General features: G+C 40.8%; 1 protein-coding gene and 1 pseudogene across 5 annotated transcripts in view; both read left to right on the forward strand.

Annotated features, from left to right (window-relative positions):
- The first annotated feature begins 1082 nt into the window (after positions 1 to 1082).
- Positions 1083 to 25965, forward strand: part of Ric1 (RIC1 homolog, RAB6A GEF complex partner 1) — a 99302-nt gene continuing 74419 nt past the window's right edge. For 4 of the 5 annotated variants that reach the window (XM_042686927.1, XM_042686931.1, XM_042686930.1 and 1 more), the window contains exons 1-2: positions 1084 to 1458; positions 17351 to 17458. In XM_042686927.1, coding sequence (XP_042542861.1) covers positions 1315 to 1458; positions 17351 to 17458 — 252 coding nt within the window. In that variant the 5' untranslated portion in view covers positions 1084 to 1314. Of the gene's footprint in view, positions 1459 to 17350; positions 17459 to 25965 lie in introns of all 5 variants that reach the window. The other variant, XM_042686928.1, reaches the window with a different exon arrangement.
- LOC122113817 lies at positions 9024 to 9311 on the forward strand (annotated as a pseudogene).

The following is a 25965-nucleotide window of genomic DNA, read 5'->3' on the forward strand; positions in this document are numbered from 1 at the left end:
CTTCTCACGTACTTGGGATTAACGCCACTGCTTTTTAATTCCAGCTAATGTTTTAAACCATTGTATTAATTTTGAAGACTAATACGAACATACGGAAATTTTCAAAAAAGGCAAAAGCAAGTCTCTCTTCTATTCAGAACTCCCTTCCTCCACTCCACATTTTTTTTGTTTCCTTCTCTGTTCTTAATCAGAGTTTAGTATCAGTAGGTCTGTCTTTTAAAAGTACTTATTGTTCCAGGTCCCTTGGGTCTATAAGTTAAATGTTAAATAAATAACAGCCTATCTGTTCCACCTCAAAAAGTAAGTCCACGACGTTTCCAAAATTCCACTGCAAAAAAGTGGTGCAAAAGAGACGTCTAGCCCTAACTTGGTCCAACATTTCGATCAGCAGAGGGGCAGATGAAGACAAGCTACATTGAATATACCGTACCAGATTTAGAACTCCTGAAGGGTAGAACAGGAACGCCAGCACTTTCAGGGGCTAAAGGTCCCATCTAGGATGTAAAGTTCACCCGCAACTCACAAAAGAACCCCCGCACCCCAACCCCAGGTCCCAGGCTGCCTCGGAGCTCTAAACGGGAACGGGGCGGGGAGAACTAGGGGGCGTCACGTGACTCGAGCTCGGCCCTCCCCCTTGCCCCAGCAGGACCCGCCCACCGGAGGCCCCACCAATCCTGAGGGGCATCAAATTTGGTCCGTCCGGGGGAGGGGTGGTATTTTGCCGTGGAAGCCCTCCGTATTTACTACAAGTTGGGCTCGCTGGCCTCGGACACTCCCCTGATCCCCTCCGCAGCACCAGTCTCGACAAGCGGGAGGGGCAGTGGAGAGCACAGCCAGACCACGTGCAAGGTGACGCAGCGCGGCCGCACCTCCGACGCCCGCGGAGGAGCTTGAGAAAACAAGGCGTGGGCGGAGGGACGCAGTCCCCAGCACGCTTGCGCGCTCGCGCCCTCGCCCTCCCACCCCTTACAGATCCACGCGACGCGGCGTGGTGACGCTCGCGCGGCCCGAGGAGGGGCGGGGCTGGGCCCGGGGCGGGCCTCCGCGCTCCTCCCGCCTCTCTCGGTCCAGACTCGGCCTCCCTCGCCCTCCCCCACCCCGGGCCCCGTCAGCGCGGGGGTGCCTTCGTCGCGCAGCGTCGCGTCGGCCCGGTGCGGCCGGGCCAGCGGGCAGATGCCCCGAGCTGCCGCTGTCGCCGCCGCCGACTTGGCCGGTGGCGGTGTGGGAGGCGGACGCCCCACCCGGGGCCGCTGAGTGTGACCGGCGGGGCCGGGGGCCGCGGGGCGCCCCGGCGTTGGCGGCTGCGTGCGGACCATGTATTTCCTGAGCGGCTGGCCCAAGAGGCTGCTCTGCGCGCCGGGGAGCCCGGCCGAGGCGCCTTTCCACATCCAGTCGGACCCGCAGAGGGCTTTCTTCGCCGTGCTGGCCCCGGCCCGCCTCAGCATCTGGTACAGCCGAGTAAGTAGAGCCGCCGCCGCCTTCGGTTGCCTTCTCCCCAGCGTCCTGGCACCGGCTCAGCCGGGGCCCGGGACCCCCCGCTCCCCGTGCCCTCCGAGGCCGAAAAAGTCGCTGCTCTCCTTGGACTCGCGGCGCCTCCCGGCGTCGGACCGACCGCCGCGCCGAGCCCGGTGCAGACCCCGCGCGCTCCCTCCACCGAGCCCAGACTTGCCCTCCTTCCCTCCCTCCCTCCCTCCCTCCCTCCCTCGCTCGCTCCCTCCCTCCCGCTCGCCCGCCCGCCTTCCTCCCCTCATCCTGCGGGAGCAAATTTGTTTGAACTTTCTTCTGTTAGAAATCTGGCCGCCGGGGTGTCCCAGCTCCCCCTAGCTTTCAGTTTAAAGGTCGACGTGCTGGAGTTAGGGAAAGCCCTCATTGGGCTTTCCCCAGTGGCAGACTTCACAGGCCGGTGGTAACATTGCTAGAAACTCAACAGTCAGAGATCTTTACTATTATTATTATTATTATTGTTATTATTTCCCTAAAGGTCGAACTATTGAGCTCTCCGCCTGACTCCCCAGCGTCTCTTTTCTCCACTTGTAGGCTAGCCCCTTTTTCTGCTGCACTTGGACTGTTGGGAATTAGCGGAGAGTTCAGGAGGAACGGAAGTAAAAACTCAAATCTGTCCGTCCTACTCTCAGTGACACCACCTGGATGGAAAGAATAAGACTTGGAGGGCGCTTTGGACCCAATGCTGGTTTTGCTTTGAGTCCTGAAGATCTTTCCTTCTTGTAGCTAATTACTCGAAATAACTCGAAAAACGTGATGATGGGAAACTGTAAAAACTGCAGAATTCAGAATATAAAAATGCCTTCCCCTTCCCGTTTTTCCTTCAATGATAAGAGTACCAATGGATGTCAGAGAGAAGCTGTTATCCTTTCAAAGCTAATTTGACAGTGTGTATACTGGTTGTGCCCTTACTAGAGCTATATGAAATATTGGTTTAGTTTAGTTAAAACTCTCAAGCCATTGAAGAATAGCATTGGGCATGCCTTATAATGCAGTGCCCTTGACTGCCCTCATCCACAGTTTGGTTAGACTGACGATAGGATTCTGGTAACGCTATTTTACTATCATCGTTGGGCTGTAAAATCAGACTATTTGCTGTTAAGTTTTGGGTGATGTAAATTTCAAGGGTCCAAATGTTTAAAAGCCATAATACCAGCAATATGACATTCTGTCTGGTGCTTCATTTAATATGTATCTTGTATATCATTTGATTCTTGCTCATTTACAACTTATATGCCAGTTGAATGAATTTTAATTTGTTGAGGTTTATATGTAGCTATTAACTTTAGGTATATGCTGACAAAGTAATTAGAAGTTGAATTTTAAATTGTTTTCTAAATCTAGTATGTAACTTTACTTGTATACAACAAAATATAAAGTTCCAAGTTCATTTTTTGTAAACCCCTTAAAAGGGGGACTTGAGTTAATTTTAGACAAAAGTAAATTTAATATGAGATCTGAATAGTCTAGAAGCCTGTAAACTACCTTATTTCCCAGAATGTGAAAAAGTGTCTCAAGTTACTTAGGGCCATTGTTAATATTATCTACTGTTTGGTTATAGAGTTATATAAAATATTTAAGAATCCAAGGCAGTTCTGGAATTTAAAGCTACTCATACTCATAATGCCAAGTTATCTCAGCAAGTAAAGCATGAGATTCTTACTCCCAGGGTCATGGAGGTTTATATTCTACATTTAACACAAACTTTAATTTGAGGCTGGAGATGTGACTCCAGTAGTAGAGTACCTGTCTAGCAAAGTGCAAGCTTAAGTTTTGTTACTTATAAAGTCAGGATTTAAACAAGATGACTCTGAGGTCTGTGATTATTTGACTGGCTAAGGGAGGTTCCAGCTTCTAGTCCTTCTTGAGCTATGTCTTTCCTTAATCTCTAAAAGCTTTTGTTTTGATTTTCTAGTTTCTAAATTTCCTAGAACTGTATTAATTAAATAAATTTACATTAATAAACTTTGTTAAAAGTGAAAACATTTCAGTTACACTCACAAAATTTAGAAGGAATTGGTTTAAAATATTTGTGTTGACGACATGAAAGCTTTGATTTTGAAAAGGTTGTAGGTGCAAATAATTTTATGAAGTCAAATGAGTTTTGAAGATCTAAAGCATATTTTAGAGTTGAAGTCTTAACAGCCACTTGAGGGCATTTTGAGGCAGGGAGTTACATGCTCATAGAGAAGATTTGCTCACTTGAAACTTTGTTAGGGTTCATGTAGTAAATTAAGTTTTCTTAGGAAGAATGCTTTTTTTTTTTTTTTGCTGGTCGTGGGGCCTGAGCTCTGGGCCTGGGCGCTGTCCCTCAGTGCTTCAGCTCAAGGCTAGCGTTCTGCTACTTGAGCCACAGCACCACTTCCTGCTTTTTCTGCTTATGTGGTGCTGAGGAATCAAACCCAGGGCCTCATGCATGCAAGGCAAGCACTCTACCACTGAGCCACCTTCCCAGCCCCAGGAAGAATGCATTTTTAAAGAGAAAACTATCTTTGTGGAAGAAACAAAGATTTTAAAAAATCATTTTTTGATGTTGGGCCTAAGGCTTGGGTACTATCCCATGAACCTTTTTGCACAAGACTAGCACTTTACTATTTGAGCCACAGCTCCACGTTGGCTTTTTTTATGGTTAATCAGAGGTAAGTCGCAGACTCTTGCCCAGGTGGGCTTTGAACTGTGATCCTCACATCTCAGCCTGCTGAATAGCTAGGATCACAGGCATAAGCCACTGGCTTGTTTTTTTTTTTTTTTTTGGGTCCAGTTGTGGGGCCGGAACTCTGGGCCTGGGCACTGTCCCTCAGCCCTTCAGCTCAAGGCTAGCGCTCTACCACTTGAGCCACAGCGCCACTTCCGGCTTTTTTCTTTTTGCTTATGTGGTGCTGAGGAATCGAACCCAGTGCCTCAGGCATGCAAGGCAAGCACTCTACCACTGAGCCACCTTCCCAGCCCCACTGGCTTGTTTTTGTTCCTGCCTCCAAGTGGGCCTGGAACTTGGAGTCTTCCTACCTCAGCCTCCTAGATGCTGGGATTACAGACATGTATCGCTGTTCCTGGCCTCAAGCATGCATTCAGTAAGTGGTCTTAATTGATTATTTTAATGTCTAAACATTGGCAATGTGTGAAATGTTGGTTACCTATGACACTATAGAAACATTAAAATCCCTTAATAATTTGTATTCATTTAATGGGTCTTCTAATGAACTTTTATGTACCTCTTATAGTTACTATTACATATTGTAAGTAGATATTTGGAATTCCAGGGTCAGAGAGTAATCTCTTTAGACTTTCTGTGTGTGTGTGTGTGTGTGTGTGTGTGTGTGTGTGTGTGTGTGTGTGTGTGTGTGTGTGTGTGTGTGTGTGTGTGTGTGTGTGTGTGTGTGTGTGTGTGTGTTTACCTAGGCTTCAACTTGGAGCCTTGAGATTTTGCTTGGCTTTTTCACTCATGGCTTGTGCTCTGAGACATGCCTTCAGGCCAGCATTTTACTGGTTAATTGTAGATAAGTCTTTGGACTTTTGTGCAAGGCTAGCTTTGAAGCCATATCCTCAGATCTCAGCCTTCTGAATGGCTAGAATTGCAGGTGAGCCACTAGTGCCTGACTCTACCCCCAAAATGAGAAATATACCATATTGTTGTTTGGACCTGATTATGAAGAAAAGAATTTCTCTAGCTTTTCACTGCTCTCTGTGTGTGTGTGTGTGTGTGTGTGTGTGTGTGTGTGTGTGTGTGTGTGTGTGTGTGTGTGTGTGTGTGTGTGTGTGTGTGTGTGTGTGTGTGTGTGTGTGTGCGCGCGCGCGCGTGAGCGCGCTGGTACTGGGGTTTGAGCTCAAAAACTTGGGCTCTGTCCCTTAGCTTTTTCACTCCAGGCTGGCATTCTACTTCTTAAGTTACAGTTTCATTCCCAGCTTTTGCTGGTTAATTGGAGATACGAGTCTTAAGGAATTTTCCTGCCCAGACTGCCTTCAAACTTGGATCTTCAGCCTCCTGAGCCAATGGCACCCAGATTACTTGCTTTTTGATGAGGATTTAAAAATAGCAAATTTCATCATTAAAGTGTGAAGATTTTATTGCTTTGTTTTCATGGTAATATACTAATGTAAGTTTGCTCTGTCTACATTGTAATTCTACTTAGGAGTCCTTAAAATTATTAAAGAGCCAGGTACTGGCTATTCAGGAGACTGAGATCTGAGGATTGAAGTTTGAAGCCTGTCCAGGGCTGAAAAGTCCATGAGATTGTTAACTCAACTTAACCAGCAAAAAAAGTCAGAAGTGGAGGTGTGGTTCAAATGATAAAGAACGTAAACTTTGTGCAAAAACTCAAGTGAAAGCATGAAGCTTTAAGTTCAAGCCCCACAGCCAGCATATATACAAATAATAATAATAGTAGTAGTAGTAATAATAATAATAATAATACTGAAAGGACTGGGAATGTGGTTTAGTGGTAGAATGCTTGCCTACCATGCATAAAGCCTTGGGGTTGTTCCTCAGCACCACATAAACAGAAAAAGCCAGAGGTGGCGCGGTGGTTCAAGTGGTAGTAGAGTGCCAGCCTGGAGCAAAAGAAGCTCAGGGACAGTGCCCAGGTCCTGAGTTCAAACCCTAGTATTAGCAAAAAAAAAAAAAAGTACTAAAAAATTCTACACTATCATCCATATCTATATATTTGTGTGTATGTATATATGCTTATTTATTTTGTGCTGGCCCTGGGGCTTGAACTCAGGGCCTAGGTGCTGTCCCTGAGCTGCTTTACTTAAGGCTAGCACTCTACTACTTGAGCCACTTCCGTCACAGCTCCACTTCCAGCTATTTCTGTGTATGTGGTACTGAGGAATGGAACCCAGGGCTTCATGCCTGCTAGGCAAGCACTCTACCACTAAGCCACATGCCCAGCTCTGTTTGGGGTTTGGTAGTTATTTGGAGATAATATTCTGGTGGACTTTCTTGCACAGACTGACTTTAAACCATGATTCTCTGATCTCATCCTCTTGAGTAGCTAGGATTATAGGCATAAGCCACTGATGCCCAGCTCATCCATATATTTTAAAGCTCAAAGGGGATGTTATAAAAAGGTTTAGTATATCTGTCAGATTGAGGTGCAATATGTGGAACTTTATTGATGGCACAATTTTCTTTTTATTTTTTTAAATTTAATTGTCAAGGTGAGGTACAGGATTACAGTTACATAAATAAGTAGTGAGTACATTTCTTGTCTAACAGTGTTACTCCCTCTTTTTTCTCCTACTTTCCCTCCTCCCTAGCCCCGGTGCCCTTGATTTATTTCTCTTAAGAGTATTGTAAAAAGATTCAGCTTGGCTGGATACCGGTGGCTCACACCTGTAATCCTAGCTACTTAGGAGGCTGAGATCTCAAGATCACAGTTCAAAGCCAGCCCAGGCAGGAAAGTCCGTGAACCGCTCAGAAAACTGGAAGTGGCTCTGTGGCTCAAGAGATAGAGCACTAGCCTTGGGCCCAGAGTTCAAGCCCCATAACGGACCAAAAAAGAAAAAAGATTCAGCTTGGAGGATGCAAGTACTGAGTATCCATAACTCCATAACTTGAACCCTCACCAAGTAGCCTACGTTATTGTCAAAAAAGTTATTGTTATATATATTAATCCTGCTTACCAGAAACAAAGTTTTATTTCATGCTCTTTATCTTGAGTACTGTGAATGCTGGAGTCATTGTTTTCTGTAATTCTACTACCTTTGAAGTTGAGAAGATTGTAATACTTTTTTTGTTTTTGGTTCCAGTCCTGTGGCTTGGACTCAGATCTTGGGCACTGTCATTGAGCTTTGTTTGCTCAAAGCTAGTGCTCTACCAGTTGAGCTGAGACACAGCTCTACTTCCAATTTTTTTTTTTTCTCCTCCAGTTTATTAGAGAGGAGTCTCATGGACTTTCTTGCCTGGGCTTGCTTTGAACCGTGATCTTCAGATTTCAGGTTCCTGAGTAGCTAGGGTGGCAAGCATGAACCATCAGTGCCAACTGGATTTTCATACTTTTAACCTTGCTTTTGAGGTATCATTTACTTTTTTTGTATATTTTTTATTGTAAAGATACTGTACAGAGGGGTTACAGTTACATGAGCAAAGAAATGAGTCCATTTCCTATCGAGGATTGTTAGCTCCTCTTTTTTTCCCCCTACTATCCTTTTCCTCCCCACCTCCCTAACTCCTCCTGCCCCCCATAATTGTAAAGTTCATTTTCAACATAGTGTCTTGTACATCTCATTGTTACAATGGGTCATTCTGTATCCTTATTTCAGCATTTTATTATTTCCCTTCCCCTCCCCAAATTAGAAAAATGTATATACAAGATGCAGGGCATGGAATCAAATATATTGAAAACAGGAGTAATACCATGGGGGAAGAGCATTAAAAAAAAAAGAAACAAATCACATAGTACATTATAAGTACATTAAAAACAACATCAAGAAAGATAAAACCTCTTGTGTCCTATCTTGGGGTTCATTTCACTTAACATCATCTTATATGGTCATATGTACATAGCTTTGATCTTTTCTGCTTGTCCTAGACTTACACTAGTTATTGTAGATAAGGGAAAGCATGGGACCTATGTTTCTTTGGGCCTGGCTTACTTCACTTAATATAATTTTTTCAAGTCTTTCCATTTACTAACAAATGGGGCAGTGTCATTCTTTGTGATAGAGGCATAGAATTCCATTATATATATGATATATCTATTCCTATCTATCTGTCTATCTGTACATACATACATACATACATACCTACCACATTTTCTTTATCCATTCATCTAATGAGGGGCATCTAGCTAGGTTGGTTCTGTATCTTAGCTATGGTGAATAATGCTATGATAAACATAGTTGTGTTGGTATCTTTAGTATGGCCTTGTTTGTGATTGTTTGGGTAAATGCCTAAAAGTGGGATTGCTGGGTCATAGGGGAGCTCTATGTGGAGTCTTTTGAGGAACCTCCATACTGCTTTCCAAAGTGGTTGAACAAGTTTACACTCCCACCAACATACAGTAGGGTTCCCTTTTGGCCACATCCCCTCCGGTATACCATTTACTTTTTGAGAGGCATATTTTCACAAAATTAAGGCCAGAGAAATACTCACAGATCACACAATTTAAGCACAATTGGTGATAATCCAATGTGGAAGTACTGAGAGTTCCTCAACTAAGCTGCATAATGTGTGCTTGGGAATTAAAGTTTTTGTTTTTGAAATTTCTTTTTATTTATTGACTGCACTTGGTCACAAGTACGTGAAACAAATCCACAAGTAAGGCAAGCTTGCTTTTATTTATTTATTTTTTTGGGGGGAATCCAGTCATGGGGCCTGAACTCTGGGCCTGGGCACTGTCCCTCAGCTCTTCAGTTCAAGGCTAACACTCTACCACTTGAGCCACAGCGCCACTCTGGCTTTTTTCTTTTTGCTTATGTGGTGCTGAGGAATCAAACCCAGGGCCTCATGCATGCAAGGCAAGCGCTCTACCACTGAGCCACCTTCCCAGCTCTTGCTTTTAATTTCTTTAAGAAGCCTGGACCTGGGTTGTGGCAATATGGCCAAACGCACCAAGAAGGTCTGCATCGTCAGTAAATATGGCACCCACTATGGTGCCTCACTCTGGAAGATAGTGAAAAAAATTGAAATCAGCCAGCACACCAACTACACCTGCTTCTTCTGTGGCAAAACAAAGATGAAGAGGTGAGCAGTGGGCATCTGGCACTGTGGTTCCTGCATGAAGACAGTGGCTGGTGGTGCCTGGGCCTACATAGTCAAATCTGCCATTAGAAGACTGAAGGAATTAAAAGACCAGTAAAAGCTCCACCATCTGAGATATCCCTACCCTACAATAAATGGGTTAATTTATTAAAAAAAGAAGAAGAAGAAGAAGCTTCCATAGTATTATCATGGCTATACCGGTTTTTGCTTTGTTTTGCTTTTTGGCAGTTGTTGGGGCTGAACTCTGGGCCTTGGTAATGTCCCTCAGCTCTTCAGCTCAAAGATAGTGCCCTACCACTTGAGCCACAGTGCCACTTCAGGCTTTTTTCTGCTTATGTGGGGCTGAGAGATCGAACCTAGGATCTCATGCATGCAAAGCAAGCACTCTACTACTGAGCCAACTTACCAGCCCTGGGTATACCAGTTTTAATGTCCATCAACAGTATTCAGGAGTTCGCTTTTTTTTTGGGGGGGGGGGGTCCGGTCGTGGGGCCTGAACTCTGGGCCTGGGTGCTGTCCCTCAGCTCTTCAGCTCAAGGCTAGCGCTCTACTGCTTGAGCTACAGCACCACTTCTGGTTTTCTGGTGGTTTATTGGAGACAAGAGTCCCACGGTCTTTCCAGCCTGGGCTGGCTTTGAACCATGATCCTCAGATCTCAGCTTCCTAAGTAGCTAGGATTACAGGCGTGAGCCACCAGCGCCCAGCTTTACCAACTCTTTTTATAATTAGGTCCATGTAAGTGTGTTAGTAATCTTTCATTGCTGTGACCAGCTTAAGAGAGTAAAGATTTATTTTAGCTCAGAGATTTTTGCCTGACATTGTCTGGCTTCATTTCATTGGGCCTAATGCCAGATAGAAGTATCATGGCATAAAAGCATAGCAGAGGATAAGAGCCACCTTAACAGATGCAAAGCACTGTCTTATAATGGTTTTGATTTGTGTTTCCTGATAACTATCTACCAACCATGTTTTTAATGTCTTCTGTGGCAAGATGTCAGTTTGGGTCCTTGGCTCATTTTAATCTTTTAAGATCCTTAAATGTTTTAAATATTAACTCCTTAATTGTATATGTGGTTTTGAATGTTTTCTTCCATTTCATAGGTTAATTTCATTTTGTTGATTGTTTCCTTTGTTATGCAGAAGCTTCTTAGTTTTGTATAGTCCCAGTTATGATTATTTTTTGTGTCAGCACTGGGGCTTGAACTCAGAGCATGGGTATCTCTGCTCAAGGCCTACTATACTACCATTTGAGCCACACCTCCACTTCTAGCCTTTTGCTGATTAATTGGAGATAAATGTCTCATGGATTTTTCTGCCTAGTCTGACTTTGAACCATAAACCTATATTTTAGACTACTAAATAGCTAGGAATATAGGTCTGAGCCCACTGATGCCTGGCTAGTCCTAATTAGTTTTGCTTTTGTTACCTGTACATTTTATGTAATTTAGTACTAGTTATTTTTTCCCCTTAACTAATTGTAACGAGCATTAACCCTGTTTTCTTTCAGAATTTTTATGGTCTAATTTAAGTGTTTAATTCATCTTCAGTTAATGTTTTTGGATGTGGTAGCCAGCATGTTTTACTTTTTTCTGTGAATGTCTGGTTTTCCCATCATCATTGTTAAAGACTGTCATTTACTCATTGTGTAATCTTCCTGGTTTTGTTGATTATTATTTGACCATATATGCATATGTAGGTTTATTTCTGGACTCTCTAATGTTCCATTGGTCTATGCGTGATCTTAAGCCAGGACCATACTATTTTGATTGCTGTGGGTTTATAATATATTTTAAATCAGGTAGTGTTATCCTCCAGCTTTATCTTGAGATTGCCTTAGCTATTTGTGGTCTTTAGAGTTCTATATGAATTTTAGGATTTTAAAAATTTCTGTGAAATTGATTACTATGGGTTTATAATGTTCTTTGAGATCAAGTAGTATGATCCTTCTAGCTTTGTTTTGTCTTGAGAATGCCTTGGCTATTTGTGGTCTTTTGAGTTCTGTATGAATTTTAGGATTTAAAAAATATTGTGAAAACTTTCATTAGGATTTTGATAAGGATTACATTGAATTTGTCCATCACTTTGAGATATATATAGAGTTTAACAGTATTACTTCTTTCAATCCATGAATATGGCATATGTTTCTGTTTGTGTCAACCTCAATTTCTTCCATAAGTGTTTTATAGTTTGCAGTATCACCCCCCCCCCCTTGGTTAAGTTTATTCCCACTATTCTATTTTTTGACATTGTTTTAAATGAGATTGTTTTTCTTAATTTCCTTTTCAGACAGCTTTTAAAAAATATAAAATTTTTGAATAGTTGTACAAAGAAATTTCTGTTTAAAATGTCAGTTTATGAGTACAATGTATCTTGTTCAATGTCACCTTTTCTTATTCTCCTCCCATCTGTCCCTCCCTTACCTATCCCCTCTCAAGCTACCTGGTTCCATAAGTTGACTGACTACTATCTATGACTATATTCTCCCATCCTTCCTCTGTGTTCATCTGTTCGCCTTCCCTCTGACCTTACCCACACAGTTTTAAGTAATTAGTAAAGAGTGATTTTTTAGTATACTTTTTTTTCTTTTTGCCAGTACTGGGGTTTGAACTCAGGGCCTAGGCACTGTCCTTGAGCTTTTTTGCTCAAGGCTAGCACTCTACCACTTGAGACACAGTGCCACTTCTGGCTTTTTCTGTTTATGTGGTACTGAGGAATGGAACCTGGGGCTTCATGCATACTAGGCAAGCACTCTACCACTAAGCCACATTCCCAGCCCCGAGTATACATTTTTTTATTCTGCAGTTTTCTTGTAGTACTTCCTATTATCTATAGCACTTTGCATAACGCAGATGTTTTAAAAAGATTTTCTAGAATTAAAAGTGTCAAGATATCTGTCCAGTGTGTAGAATTTTTTTTTTTTTTGGTCCGCTCATGGGCCTGAACTCTGGGCCTGGGCTCTGTCCCTCAGCTCTTCAGCTCAAGGCTAGCATTCTACCACTTGAGCCACAGCGCCACTTCCGGCTTTTTTTTCTGCTTATGTGGTGCTGAGGAATCGAACCCAGGGCCTCCTGCATGCAAGGCAAGCGCTCTCACACTGAGCTACTTTCCCAGCCCCGTGTAGAATTTTTAAAAGGTTTAATTGGGAGATTTTTTTTTTTTTTTGTCTGAGACCAGGACTTGAAGTTGTTATCTGATACTTTTGCTCATTGGTTGATGTTCGCGCACTTTAGTCATGTCTCCCACCCTGAAGAGGTTTTTTTTTTTTTTAAATTGGAAATGTTTTAATGTGACATATAATAATAAAATGGCAATACTAGCCAGGAGCTGGTAGCTCGCCCCTGTAATCCTAGCTACTCAGGAGGCTAAGATTTGAGGATTGTAGTTCAAATCCAGCCTGGGCAGAAAAGTCCCTGTGAGACTCTTACCTCTTAACCACTAAAAAACCAGAAGTGGAGCTGTGGTTCAAAGTGGTAGAGCTCTAGCCTTGAATAAAAGAGCTCAGGAACAGTGCCCAGGCCCACCTCCTCCCCAGTTCAAGCCCCATGACCAATTCCTCTTCTCCCCTCCCCCCCCGCCCTCCAAGAAAGAGCAATACTAGATTGATTACAACCTAAATTCTTTTAATTTTTATTTATTTTTTGTTGGTTGTGGGGCCTGGGCCTGCGCTGTCCCTCAGGTCTTCAGCTCAAGGCTAGTGCTCTACCGCTTGAGCCACAGTGCCACTTCCAGCCTTTTCTGCTTATGTGGTGCTAATGAATTGAACCCAGGGCCTCATGCATGCAAGGCAAGCACTCTACCACTGAGCCACCTTCCCAGCTCCTATAGGCTAAATTATGAAAAACCTAAAATTAGGGTTATATGAATATGTTATTTGGTTTTCATTGTTGTAACAAAATATCTCTAAAGTCAGTTAAAGGGAAGATTATTACGGCTTATGGGTTTAGAGGCTTTTGCCCAATGTGACTGGGACCATTGCTTTGAGTTTAGGCCTAGCAGAAACATCATGGCAGAAGAGCATGGTTGAGCAAAGCTGTTCACCTCAGTGTAGACAGGAATCAGAGAGAGCAAGGAGATATCAGAGATAAAATATATCCTTCAAAGTCATTCTCCCAGTAACATACTTTCTCCAACTAGTCCCCCACCTCCTAATAGTCCATTCAGCTATGACCTATCCATGGATTAATCTATTTATGAAGCTAGTGCACTTATGATCAGCCACCCCCCCCCCCCAGTAGTACCACCATCTGAGGATCTAAACCATACAATTAAATGAACTTTTATTATATATATTTCCAATTATATTGAGAAAATAGTACACGGTAAAGGTTCCTACTTTATTAGTTAATAGTGTATGGAAATTTAAACTAGTGTATAGTCATTGAACCAATCAGATTCTTAGAATGTGTTTCTATTGACAGTAAAGGAAGCCACAAAAGAAAAAGAAACAATAGAAACAAATTTAAAGAGGGCATTCCAGCTATGATCCTCTGAGTCATTGACATGATCCCTGTTGTAATAAACATTCATTTGCAGTTTATTGTGAAGTAAGCAAACTTTCCATAATTTAAGTTCATGTGTCAGGATTTGAAGCATGAAAACACCTTTCAGATTCAGTAGACATGGTAGTCTACTCTTACAGTTCCAAACTACAGGAGTTGAAGAGGAAGATAGTTTGAGCCTAGGAGTAAACTGGGCAATATAGTGGGACATTGTCTTAAAAGCAAACAAACACAAAATAAATTAATACTTTAAATAGAAACTGGTAGGACTATTTCCATGAAAAGACACTTGCTTCACGAAAGAATATAAGAATGGAGACAGTGGTATAAAATATAATCTTTTAGCTTGGTGGCTCATGCCTTGTAATCCTAGCTATTCAGGAGGCTTGAAGTTTGAAGCCAGCCTGGGCAACAAGTCTGTGAGACCATCTCCAATTAGTCAGCAAAAAGCCAGAAGTGGAGTTGTAGCTCAAGTGGTAGAGTGCAAAAGCTCAGTGACAGTGCTCAGAGCCTGAGTTCAAGTTTGTAAATTGTTTAGAAGTAACATCATCATACCTCAGAAGGATTTCCTCTCTAAATCAAAACAGTTGGAGAATTGAAAAATAAGAACTATTTTGTCACTATTAACGTTTAAGCACTTATATATGTTACTTAAAATGGTGAACTAGGAACTTCATTAAAGCATTCTACTGGTATTAGTTTATTAGGCTTAAATTATTTAATTAAGGTAATTTTTTTTTGTAGTATTGGTGATTGCACTGAGGACCTAATGCTTGCTAAGCAAGCCCTCTATCACTTGAACCATACTCACATTCTTTTTTTGCCTTAGTTATTTTTCAGATAGAATTTCATACTTTTTTTTTTTTTTGCTTATGGCTGGCTCTCTACTACTTGAGCCACATCTCCACTTTTGACTTTTTGCTGGTTAACTGGAGTTTAGAGTCTTTCAGGGTTTCCTACCTAGGCTAGCTTCAAACCAAGATCCTCAGATCTCAGCTTTCTGAGTAGCTAGGATTACAGGTATAAGCCATGGGTAGCTGGCTCTAGACCTTTAGTCTTAAAAAAATTTTCTTTTATTATCTTTTAAGTGGTTGTACAAAGAAGTTCCCATACTACAAAACAGTATATGAATACAAAGTGGTAACATTTTCACCCATGGGTCCTAACCCACCCCTTCTCTCACTTTTCTTTTCTTTTTTTTTTTTTAATTGAGATTGGGTGGTTACATAAATTTCATATTATTGTGGAATAGTGATACTTAGTTAAAGTCACAAACACATTGTAACCTTCACAAGGCAAATTGTCATTATCATTGTTATAAAGTTTGTGAATTCTATGAGCTTTGACAATACAATTATTTCTTCCACATCAAGTGATGTTTACATTTCTTTCCTTTTGCTTAGTGTGAGCTGTTCCCTCTTTCCCTCTCATTTCTCCCTTCCCGTCACTGTCTTTGGGTTGCTTAGTTCATTTTTATCTATGTCCAGTGCAGCTGATGTTAATACTTTTAAATGTGTGTGTATGTGTGGTCTTGACCAGTTTCAGACCACACCCTCCTACTGTACCTCCTCTGTAGCTGGGATTATAGGTTTGCATCATCACGCTAGCAGTGAAGGTCTTGCTTTATCTTTAATTTTGAAAATTATTTTGCCTAGTCCTAGTTCCTTTGCATTGCTATGTAGATTTTAGAATCATCCTGTCTGTTTCTATGAAAGTTCTTGCTGGGCATTTTAGGAAATCACATCACATTTTCAGATTAGTAGGGAAAAATTTCCATCCCAACAACACTGACTTCTGTAGCTCATCAACTTGCAATGCTTAATGTTTTAGAGATATTTGCAATATAGTTTATTGATTTCTGCTCTGAGTTTCTTCATCCTATTTTCTTTGAGTTTAATTTGGTCCTTTCTCTTTTTTTTTTGTCGGTCGTGGGGCTTGAACTCTGGGCCTGAGCGCTGTCCCTCAGCTCTTCAGCTCAAGGCTAGTGCTCTACCACTTGAGCTATGGCACCACTTCCAGTTTTCTGGTGGTTTTTTGGAGATAAGTTTCATGGACTTTCCTGCCTGGGCTGGCTTTGAACCGCAATCCTCAGATCTCGGCCTCCTGAGTAGCTAGGATTACAAGTGTGAGCCACTGGCACCTAATTTGGTCCTTTTTCTTAGGTTGGAAGTTGAGCTGCTTGATTTGAGACATTCCTTCTTTATAAAATTGTCATTTTAAGTTATAAGATTTTTTCCTTAACAATATTTTAGTTGTGTCCTTTAACTTTTTATGTGTTCCAATTTTGTTTTCACTTAGTTCCAGTTAAAAAATGTAATAATTTGCCAGGTGCTGGTGCCTCATGCCTATAATCTTAGTTACTTAGGAAGCTGAGATCTGAGGATCACAGTTCAGAGACAGCCCGGGTAGGAAGTTCCATGAGACTCTTATCTCCAGTTAACCACCAGGAAAAAGGAAAGTGGAGCTGTAGCTCAAAGTGGTACAATGCTACCACTTGAATGGAAAAGCTCAGAGACAGTACCTAGGTCCTGAGTTCAAGCTCCATGACTGACACCCCCCCCCAAAAAAGTAATCATTTAATTGAATCATAGGTTACTTAGAGGTATATTAATTTCTTTAAAAAAATATGGTACTGGGAGCTGGGTTTTGGTTGTTCACACCTGTAATTGTAGCCACTCAGGAGGCTGAGATCTGAGGATTGAAGACAGGAAAGTAATGAACTACGAAAAAAAAAAATGAACTACGATATTGGAGCTGTGGCTCAAGTAGGAGATTGCTAGCCGTAAGCAAAAGGAGATCAGGGACAGTGCCCAGGCTCTGAATTTAGGCCACAGGACCAGCATAAACAAACAAACAAACAACAAAACCCCTCAAAACACAATAAACCCAAACCAAAAAATTGTTTTGTTGACTTCGTATATTGAGTGCTTTCTTCTTTTGTTTATGTGATGGGTTATGTTAATATTCAAATGTTTTTGCATACCTGGGATATATCCCATTTGATCTCATTATGTCCTCATTCTTTTTTTTCCCTTCCAGTCCTGGGGCTTGAACTCAGGACCTAGGCACTGTCCCTGAGCGTCTTTTGCACAAGGCTAGCACTCTACCATTTGAGTCACAGCACCACTTTCGGCTTTTTCTGTTTATGTGGTGCTGAGGAATCAAACCCAGGGCCTCATGCATGATAGGCAAGCATTGTACCACTAAGCCACATTTGCTAATGTTAGAGAGTTTTGCAACCTGTGCATGCGAGATTTAGGATCTGAAGGTTTTTTTTTCCCCCTCTTTGGTTTTGGAAATAAAATAATACTGGCCCTCATAGAACAAACTATAAAGTATTTTCTTGGCTGTCTTTAGAGATTTTGTAGAGAATTGGTATAATTTTATTTAAAATGTTTCATTTATTTCACCCATGAACATATTGGACCTCGTTCTTTCTGTTTCAGAAAGTTATTAATTGTTGATTTAGCTTCTTTGCTGCAGTTCTGACAGACTCTTGTGTAGGTTTACATGGAATGTTAATAGCGGATGATTTAATAGTAGTTTCACTAAACTTTTAAAATAATTTTAGGATATTCTGTAAGTTATTTGAAATTTTGTCAGTATATATTTGTATGAAACATTAATAAAAATACATTTTTTTCAGCCTAGTGTGTTAATTGTAACCTACAAGGAACCTGCAAAATCATCAACACAGTTTGGATCCTACAAACAAACTGAATGGAGGCCAGATAGTACCATGATAGCAGTGTCAGTAAGTAGATTTTCTAACTTTAATAAGTGTTTTTTATGAAATCATTACATTACATTTCAGTTTGATTCTTATAGATGATTTCCCTTCAATCTTTCAAATACAGAAGCATTTGTCTTCCAGTGTTAGGAATTGCTATATCTTCTGTGTGCCTGTATTTCCTATATTCTTGCACTTACTGTCTTCTCTGTTTGCTTTACTGTTTTTGCCATTTTTAAAAATACACTTGTATCTTTTTCTGTGTGATCTTTTGTTTTGTCCTTGAAGTCTAATTCAGTTTTTTAAAGCTTTTTGCATGGTGCTATTGTGTTCATATTCAGTTTTACCCTCCATTTAAGATACCCCATAAAATAATGAGCTTTATAATAAGCTTGTTTTATAGCAAATTTTCATATCTATTTTGAATCTTTCTGCATTTATATTTTGTTCAATTTGATGTGTGTAGAAGTAGTTAATCTTTTTTTAACTTACATTTTATCATTCTCATCCTAAGGAGTGTCATTATTACCTAATTTGCAGTGGCAATATGTATGGTTAATACTTGCTGATCACTTCCTGCATAAGTTTGCATATGTATCATCTTATCTGCTTGCATGTATCAACTCATTTAATCTTTTTTTGTTTTTTTGTTTTTGTTTTTGTTTGGTTGTGGGGCTTGAACTTGGGGCCTGGGCACTCTTCCTGAGCTTTTTTTGCTCAAGGCTAGCACTCTACTACTTAAACCATATTGCCACTTCCAGCCTTTTCTGTTTATGTAGTACTGAGGAATGGAACCCAGGGCTTCATGCATGCTAGGCAAGCACTCTACCACTAAGCCATATTCTCAGTCTTTCTGTGGTGGTGGGGATCCAAACCAGAGCTTTGTGCTTGGACCCTGGTGCTCAACCACTGAATGAAACCACTAGCCTCTTAACCACTAGACTAACTTGCCTCTGTTTTCAATGTGTTTCTAGTCCACCCTGTAATATGCTAGCTATATTACTAATTTATAAATGCTTTAAATGGTTAAAAAATTGAGTAATGCTTTACATAGCAGAGTTTGAAGGCTTAAGAACCATATATCAAATGTACTCTACAACCCATTTATATACAGTCCATGAACTAAGAATAGTTTTTATATATTAAGTTATCAAAATAAAAAGTATCTTGTCATACTTGAAAATGACAGACACTTAAATTTTAGTGTCCATGTACAATTTTAGTAAAACACAAACATCTTCACATACTGATTTGTTGTCTACAGCTTCTCAAGGCACAATAGCAGATTAAGTGAGTAGTATTGCTGGTAACTATATGGTACTGGTAGCGCCTGGATGCTCTTCCTGCACTCTTCAGCTCAAGGCTAGTGCCCTACCACTTGAGCCAGAGCGCCACTTCTAGTTTTTTCTGTTTATGTGGTGCTGAGGAATTGAACCCAGGGCCTCATGCATGCGAGGCAAGCACTTTACCACCTAGCCACCTTCCCAGCCCTTGAACAGTCTTTTCTTTTCTTTTCTTTTTTTCTTTTTGGTCGGTCATGGGGCTTGAACTCTGGGCCTGGGTGCTGTCCCTCAGCTCTTCAGCTCAAGGCGAACACTGTACCACTTGAGCCAAGGCGCCACTTCTGAATAATCTTTAACACCATTTTACTCCCAGTGCATTTCTGTTCAGTCCACTATAAACTATAGTAATATGGTTACCATTAGTATATCAAGGTCTGCATATTGTGACATTTCACATTTTTTTGTTACTAATAAATACTCAGGTCAAGGAAAGAAGGAGAGAAAAGTAGATTTTTGAATGTCATGCCTTTAAAGCATATTTGACTCTAGATTGATTTATTGAAAAGCGGCAAAGCATTATGTGTGTTATGCAGTTAATTACACTGTCACGGACAAAAAATACATTGTAAGTTGATATAATCAAACTTAGCAGTCATCACAGTATTTCCATTATTAGAAAATACAACACTGTGGGCTGGGAAGGTGGCCTTGCATGCATGAGGTTCTGGGTTTGATTCCTCCGTACCACATAAGCAGAAAAAGCTGGAAGTGGTGTTATGGCTCAAGTGGTAGAGCGCTAGCCTTGAGCTGAGGAGCTGAGGGACAGTACCCACGCATGACCAGCAAAAAAAAAAGGAAAAAAAGGAAATATAATATTGCATCATAAGAATTTTTTTCACAAAAACAGAATAAGCAAATGAAAGTACATTCAAAATAAGTTTGTTTCTTGAATTGAAACTCTTATAGTATTGGTCTCTTGTGTATTCGAATGGTCAGTGTGGAATGTGAAATAACAGAACCCTTCGTATGAGTAGTCTGTGTAGAACAATTCCAGATGAAAAAATTCTCAAAATTTGAAAAAAAATTCAATATTCAGTACAATCTGAAAGGAATTCATTATTGAGTATACATTAACAGATGGTATTAAAATAGTATGGGGGCTGAGAATGTGGCTTAGTTGTAGAGTGCTTGCCTAGCATGCATGAAGCCCTGGATTCGATTCCTCAGTACCACATAAACAGAAAAAAAAAACAGAAGTGGCACTGTGGCTCAAGTGGTGGAGCACAGAAAGGCTCAGGGATAGCACCCAGGCCCAGCAAAACATGGAAAACATCGATTTTTTTTTTTTTTGTCAGTCATAGGGCTTGAACTCTGGGCCTAGGCGCTTTCCCTGCACTCTTCAGCTCAAGGCCAGTGCTTTACCGCTTGAGCCACAGCACCACTTCCGGTTTTCTAGTGGTTTATTGGAGATAAGAGTCTCATGGAGTTTCCTGCCTGGGCTGGCTTTGAACTGTGATCCTCAGATCTCAGCCTCCTGGGATCTAGGATTACAGGTGTAAGCCACCGGCGCCTGGCGGATTCTTTTTTTTTGTTGTTGTTATTGGTAGTGGTAGTGGTTTTTTTTTGTTGTTTTGTTTTTATTGTCTTTTATGTGGGGACAAAAGAGGGCACAGGAATAGAAGGAGGAAGGGTGAACAAATGCAGTCAGTAAGTATTCAATATACGCTATGTAAAAATAAACTATATACCCTATAGGGGAGACAAAATTGGGAAAATAAAGGAAGGGGTTACATTGTCTATTGACTTATGGGATTGTAACCCATTTGTACAACTCCTTAAAAATAATAATGAGGGGGTGGTTGGAAGGGCCTATGAAGCAGAAAAAGAATTAGATTTTATAGTTTGTAAAAATGTAAGGCATTAAAAGCTTCTTGTATAATATATATAACATTATAAAATATATAATACATATATATGTAATATATATATACATGTATATATGCACGGTAGGAAGATCTTATTGACAATGGTTCCTATACTTACTGTAGTGGTCTTGAAAAAACATCTATCAGTATTATTGAATAATCTTTTGTTTGTTTGTTTGTTTGTTTTGGTTGATTGTGGGACCTGAACTCTGGGCCTGGGCACTCTTCCTTGCACTTTTCAGCTCAAGGCTAGCACTGTACCACTTGAGCCACAGCACCACTTTTGGCTTTTTCTGTTTATGTGGTGCTGAGAAATCAAACCCAAGGCCTCACACTTGCAAGGCAAGCATTCTACCACTGAGCCACCTTCCCAGCCCCTGAATAATCATTTCTTTTACACCGTTTTACACCTCAAATATCTGCTAATGATGATATCATATGGTCTAAAGGATAGAACTAAATCTCTTGAGGTCTAAATCTCTTATGGTCTAAAGGATAGAACTAAATCTCTTGAGGTTAACCAGAGGTAAGACAAATCTTCAAACCAATTCTAATCCAACTCAATCCATGACAAGATTAAAATCATCATCTCCTAATCATAATAATAATTGGAGTTTCTGAACATAACTGTCATAATCTACAATTCTTCTGTCTGCTGTATCTGAAATAAAATCTACAAATAAAACCTACAAATTGCCAGACAGGTGAACAAAACAAGATCATAAGATCTATGATCAAAAGAAAAAGACGAAAGATGATAGAAGATACTGAAGTTAGGCAAGAACTTTAAAATAACTGTATGTTCAAGAAAAATAGAAGGAAAAAAATGTACAGATATATCACCACAGATTTTATTAAAAAAAATAACAAATGGCCAGGCACTGGTGGCTCATGCCTGTAATCCTAGCTACTCAGGAGGCTGAGATCTGAGGATCGCAGTTCAAAGCCAGCCCCTGCAAGAAAGTCCAGGACACTCTTATCTCCTATAAACTACTAGAAAACCAGAAGTGGCGCTGTGGCTCAAGGGACTTGAGCTGAAGAGCTGAGGGACAGCACCTAGGCTTAGTTCATGCCCTACGACCGACAAAAACAAACAAAAAAGCAAATGGAAATTCTACAAGTAAAATACAGAACCTCAGTATTTCATACGGATCAGACTGGATATAGCAGATGACAAGTTTTGGTGACTTTAAGAAACATAATAATAGAAAATAGCCATAATGAAGCACAGAAAAAATGAGGAACAGGGAGAAGAGCTATCATTAGACATGTGGAGTTACCACAAAAGGCTAACTGATGTCCTAGAAAAAGAGAAAATGGGGCAGAAGTATGGTAGACATAACAGCTATGAATTCTGTTTTTTTGTTTTGTTTAGTTTTTGCTTTTTTTGTTGGTTGTGGGGCCTGAACTCTGGACCTGGGTGCTGTCCCTCAGCTCTTAAGCTCAAGGCTTGTGCTCTACCACTTGAGCCACAGCGCCAATTCCAGTCTTTTCTGCTTATGTGGTGCTGAGGAATGGAACCCAGGGCCTCATGCTTGCAAGGCAAAAGCACTTTTCCACTGAGCTACCTTCCCAGCCCAACAACTATGAATTCTAACGATGAAGATAACGCTCTAGATTCAAGAAATTTATAGAATTACAAGTGGGATAGATACAAAGAAAATGATAAATGAGCATATTATAACTAAATTCTGATTTCAAAGACAGTCAAAAGTAGTAGTAAAAAGCTTACATTACTTTAGAGTATCAACAATGAGTCTTGACTTCTCAAAAGAAATATAAAAACAGTGCTCTATTGGTTCATGGCTGTTATACTTCTTGGGAGGCTGACTCTGAGAGGATTATAGATTAAAGCCAGCCCTGGCAAGAAAGTCTGTGAGTCTCTCTTCAATTAGCCAGCAAAAAGCTAGACTGGAGGGCCAGGAATATGGCCAGAGGTGGTGATGTGGCTCATGTGGTAAACTGCTAGCCTTGAACAAAAGAAGCGTAGGGACAGTGTTGCAGGCCCTGAGTTCAAGCCCCGGGACTGGCCAATAAATAAATACATAAATAAGTAAATAAAAGATATTCTTTAAAACAATGCAACATTGTTCAAAATATTTTTTTCCTCAGATTACATCCTCATTGATTATACATTTGGAATTCGGTTATGATGTTGCTTGTGTTGTTGGGTTTGATTTACTACATTTGTTTGGAATATGTTAATGAGGAACTAATATACATTTTTTGTTATTGTGAAGAAAATACCTCAGAATTTGAATTGATTCTCTTTGATTTTCTTTGAGAGTTTTTTTTTAATTGATCTTGTTTCATAAAGGTGTGCTATATTTCACCAATTAAGCCATCTCGATTTTCTTTGTGGGAAGGATAGATTGCAATTTCAATCTTTTTAATTATTGAAGATACCTGTTATTTTTCAGTGAGGTTTGGTAGTTAGTAAAGTTTAAGGAATTGGTTCATCCTATCCAGGTTTTCAGATGTGACCTCATTTAAAAATTATTTTTGCCAGTGCTGGAGCTTGAGCCTAGGAGCCGTCCCTGAGCTCTTTGTGCTCAAGGCTAGTGCTCTGCCACTTGAGCCACAGAGCTACTTCCAGCTTTTTTTTTTTTTTTTTTTTTTGGTCCGGTCGTAGGGCCTGAATTCTGGGCCTGGGCACTGTCCCTCAGCTCTTCAGCTCAAGATTAGTGCTCTACCACTTGAGCCACAGCCCCACTTCCGGCTTTTTTCTTTTTGCTTATGTGGTGCTGAGGAATCGAACCCAGGGCCTCAGGCATGCAAGGCAAGCGCTCTACCACTGAGCCATCTTCCCAGCCCTACCTCCAGCTTTTTTATTGTACATAAGAGTCTTATGGACTTTTTTTTTTTTTTTTTGCGGTAGTGGGTCTTGAACTCTGGGCCTAGGTGCTGTCCCTCAGCTCTTCAGCTCAGGGCTCTACCACTTGAGCCACAGCACCACTTCCAGTTTTCTAGTGGTTTATTTGAGATACGAGTTTCACAGGCTTTCCTGCTCGGGCTGGCTTTGAACCTCGATCCTCAGATTTCAGCCTCCTGAGTAGCTAGGATTTGTAGGCATGAGCCACTGGCACCCCGCTTCTCATTGACTTTTCTGTCCAGGCTGGCTTCAAGATGTGATCTTAATCTGATCAGCCTCCCGAGTAACTAGGATTACAGACATGAGCCACCAGTGCTTGGCTTTATTTTATTTTACATATTTTATTTAAAAATTTTAACCAGTACATAAAAACAAACATTGAACATAGTTATGTGGTACCACTTGGTTAAAAATTATGTGTTTTGAATTCATGATTTTTTAATATATGTATTCATTATATCATTTAACTCAAGGTAAACCTGTTTTAAGGAATGATAATCCCAAATATTTTTTTTTCTTGGTAGTACTGTGGTTTGAACTCAAAGACTCTTACTACTTGAGCCACACTCTCTACCCTTTCTGCTTTAGTTATTTTTCAAGTAGGGTCTCACATTTTTTCCTAGGGCTCTCCTTGGATTCATTCATCCTATCTCTGGCTCCCACATAGTTGAGATTATTGATGTGGACCACTATGCCCAGCTTGTTCTTTGAGGCAAGGTCTCAGTAACTTTGGCCTTGAACCCAGTCCCGTTTCAACCTTTCACATAGTTGGAATTACAGGGATAATCCACCTATACCATTTGTGGTTTTTGTTTTGTTTTGTTTTTTTGTCAGTTGTGGGGCCTGAACTCTGGACCTGGCACTGTCCTCAGCTCTTCAGCTCAAGGCAAACACTCTACCACTTGAGACACAGCATCACTTCCGGCCTTTTCTGCTTACGTGGTGCTGAGCAATCGAACCCAGGGCCTCATGTATGCAAGGCAAGCACTCTACCACTGAGCCACCTTCCCAGCCCGGTTATTTCTTTATATAAACATATAAAATCTTTTATTTAGAACATTATTGTTTTCTAATACATCACAGCTTTTCTGTCTAGCTGCAAGCATAGTGGCGTCCATCAACTATTGCCCTGACCTCATTCCTTTCCCTCCCTCTCCCTCCCTCCCTCTCTCCTTCTCTCTTTTTCTCTTCTTTCTTAATGTTCTTTCTCTTTCTATCCTTTTTTTTCTTTTTCTTTTTTTTGTGTTGATCGTGGGGCTTGAACTATGGGCCTGGGCACAGCTCAAGGCTTAAGCCACAGCACCACTTCCAGCTTTTTCTGTTTAATGTGGTGCTGAGGAATCGAACCCAGGGCCTCATGCATACAAGGCAAGCACTCAATCACTGAGTCACCTTCCCCGCCCCTCTATCCTTTTTCTTTTCTTTTTAATTTTTCTTCCTCTTCTCTCTCTCTCTCTCTCTCTCCCTCTCTCCCTCTCTCTCCCCCCTTCCCCTTTTCCTCTCCTCTTCTTTCTCTTTTCACTTTCTCCCTCTTTTTCTGTGGTTTTCTTTCGTTTGTTCCTTCTCTCTTATTCTCCTTCCCTCCCTTTTTTCTTTGCTTCTACAAAAGGAACTGTCTCTAAACCTCAATTTATTTCAGACTCAGTTTAGTCCAGACTGGCCTCAGTTTCATGATCCTCCTGCCTTGCTTCCTTTATGCTGGGATCATTATTCTTTTATTGATCTAGATTATACAGTTATGTTGCCGCACTCATTTCTTATAGTGATAATATTTTTTTAGGGGGCCAGGTCAGTATTACTAACAGTATCAAATTCACTAATTCAGAATTTATTTTGTGTGTTTAATTTTTTTTCTTTTCTATTTTACTGATTTTTACTCTTATCTCTGTTTGCTTCCCCTCTCCCTGCTTAATTTGAGTAATTGGTTCATTTATTTCTCATATTAGGCAGAAAGATGATGTCATTACTTTAAGAATTTCCTTTTCTATAATATAGTTTATTTAAAGTGACATGTTTTCTCCTTGGACTGTTTTAGCAGAATTCCGAACACTTTCATAATGTCAAAATTTTTTTACTTTCCTGTTGATTTCTTTTTTTTTCTTTCTTTCTTTTTTTTTTGGGGGGGGGTCCGGTCATGGGCCTGAACTCTGGGCCTGGGCGCTGTCCCTCAGCTCTTCAGCTCAAGGCCAGCGCTCTACCATTTGAGCCACAGCACCACTTCTGGCTTTTTTTCTTTTTGCTTATGTGGTGCTGAGGAATCAAACCCAGGGCCTCATGCATGCAAGGCAAGCACTCTACCACTGAGCCACCTTCCCAACCCTCCTGTTGATATCTTGATTCACAGTTACTTAGAAGTATGCTATTTTAGAGCCTGGAGTACTGACATGAGTTTGTAAATCTAATGAAACCAAATTCTTAGATTCAGGTCCAAATTCCCGATATATGTTAGGC

This window comes from Dipodomys spectabilis, unplaced genomic scaffold (genome assembly GCF_019054845.1).
Source record: "Dipodomys spectabilis isolate Male_0828 unplaced genomic scaffold, ASM1905484v1 ptg000098l, whole genome shotgun sequence".
NCBI lineage: Eukaryota > Metazoa > Chordata > Mammalia > Rodentia > Heteromyidae > Dipodomys > Dipodomys spectabilis.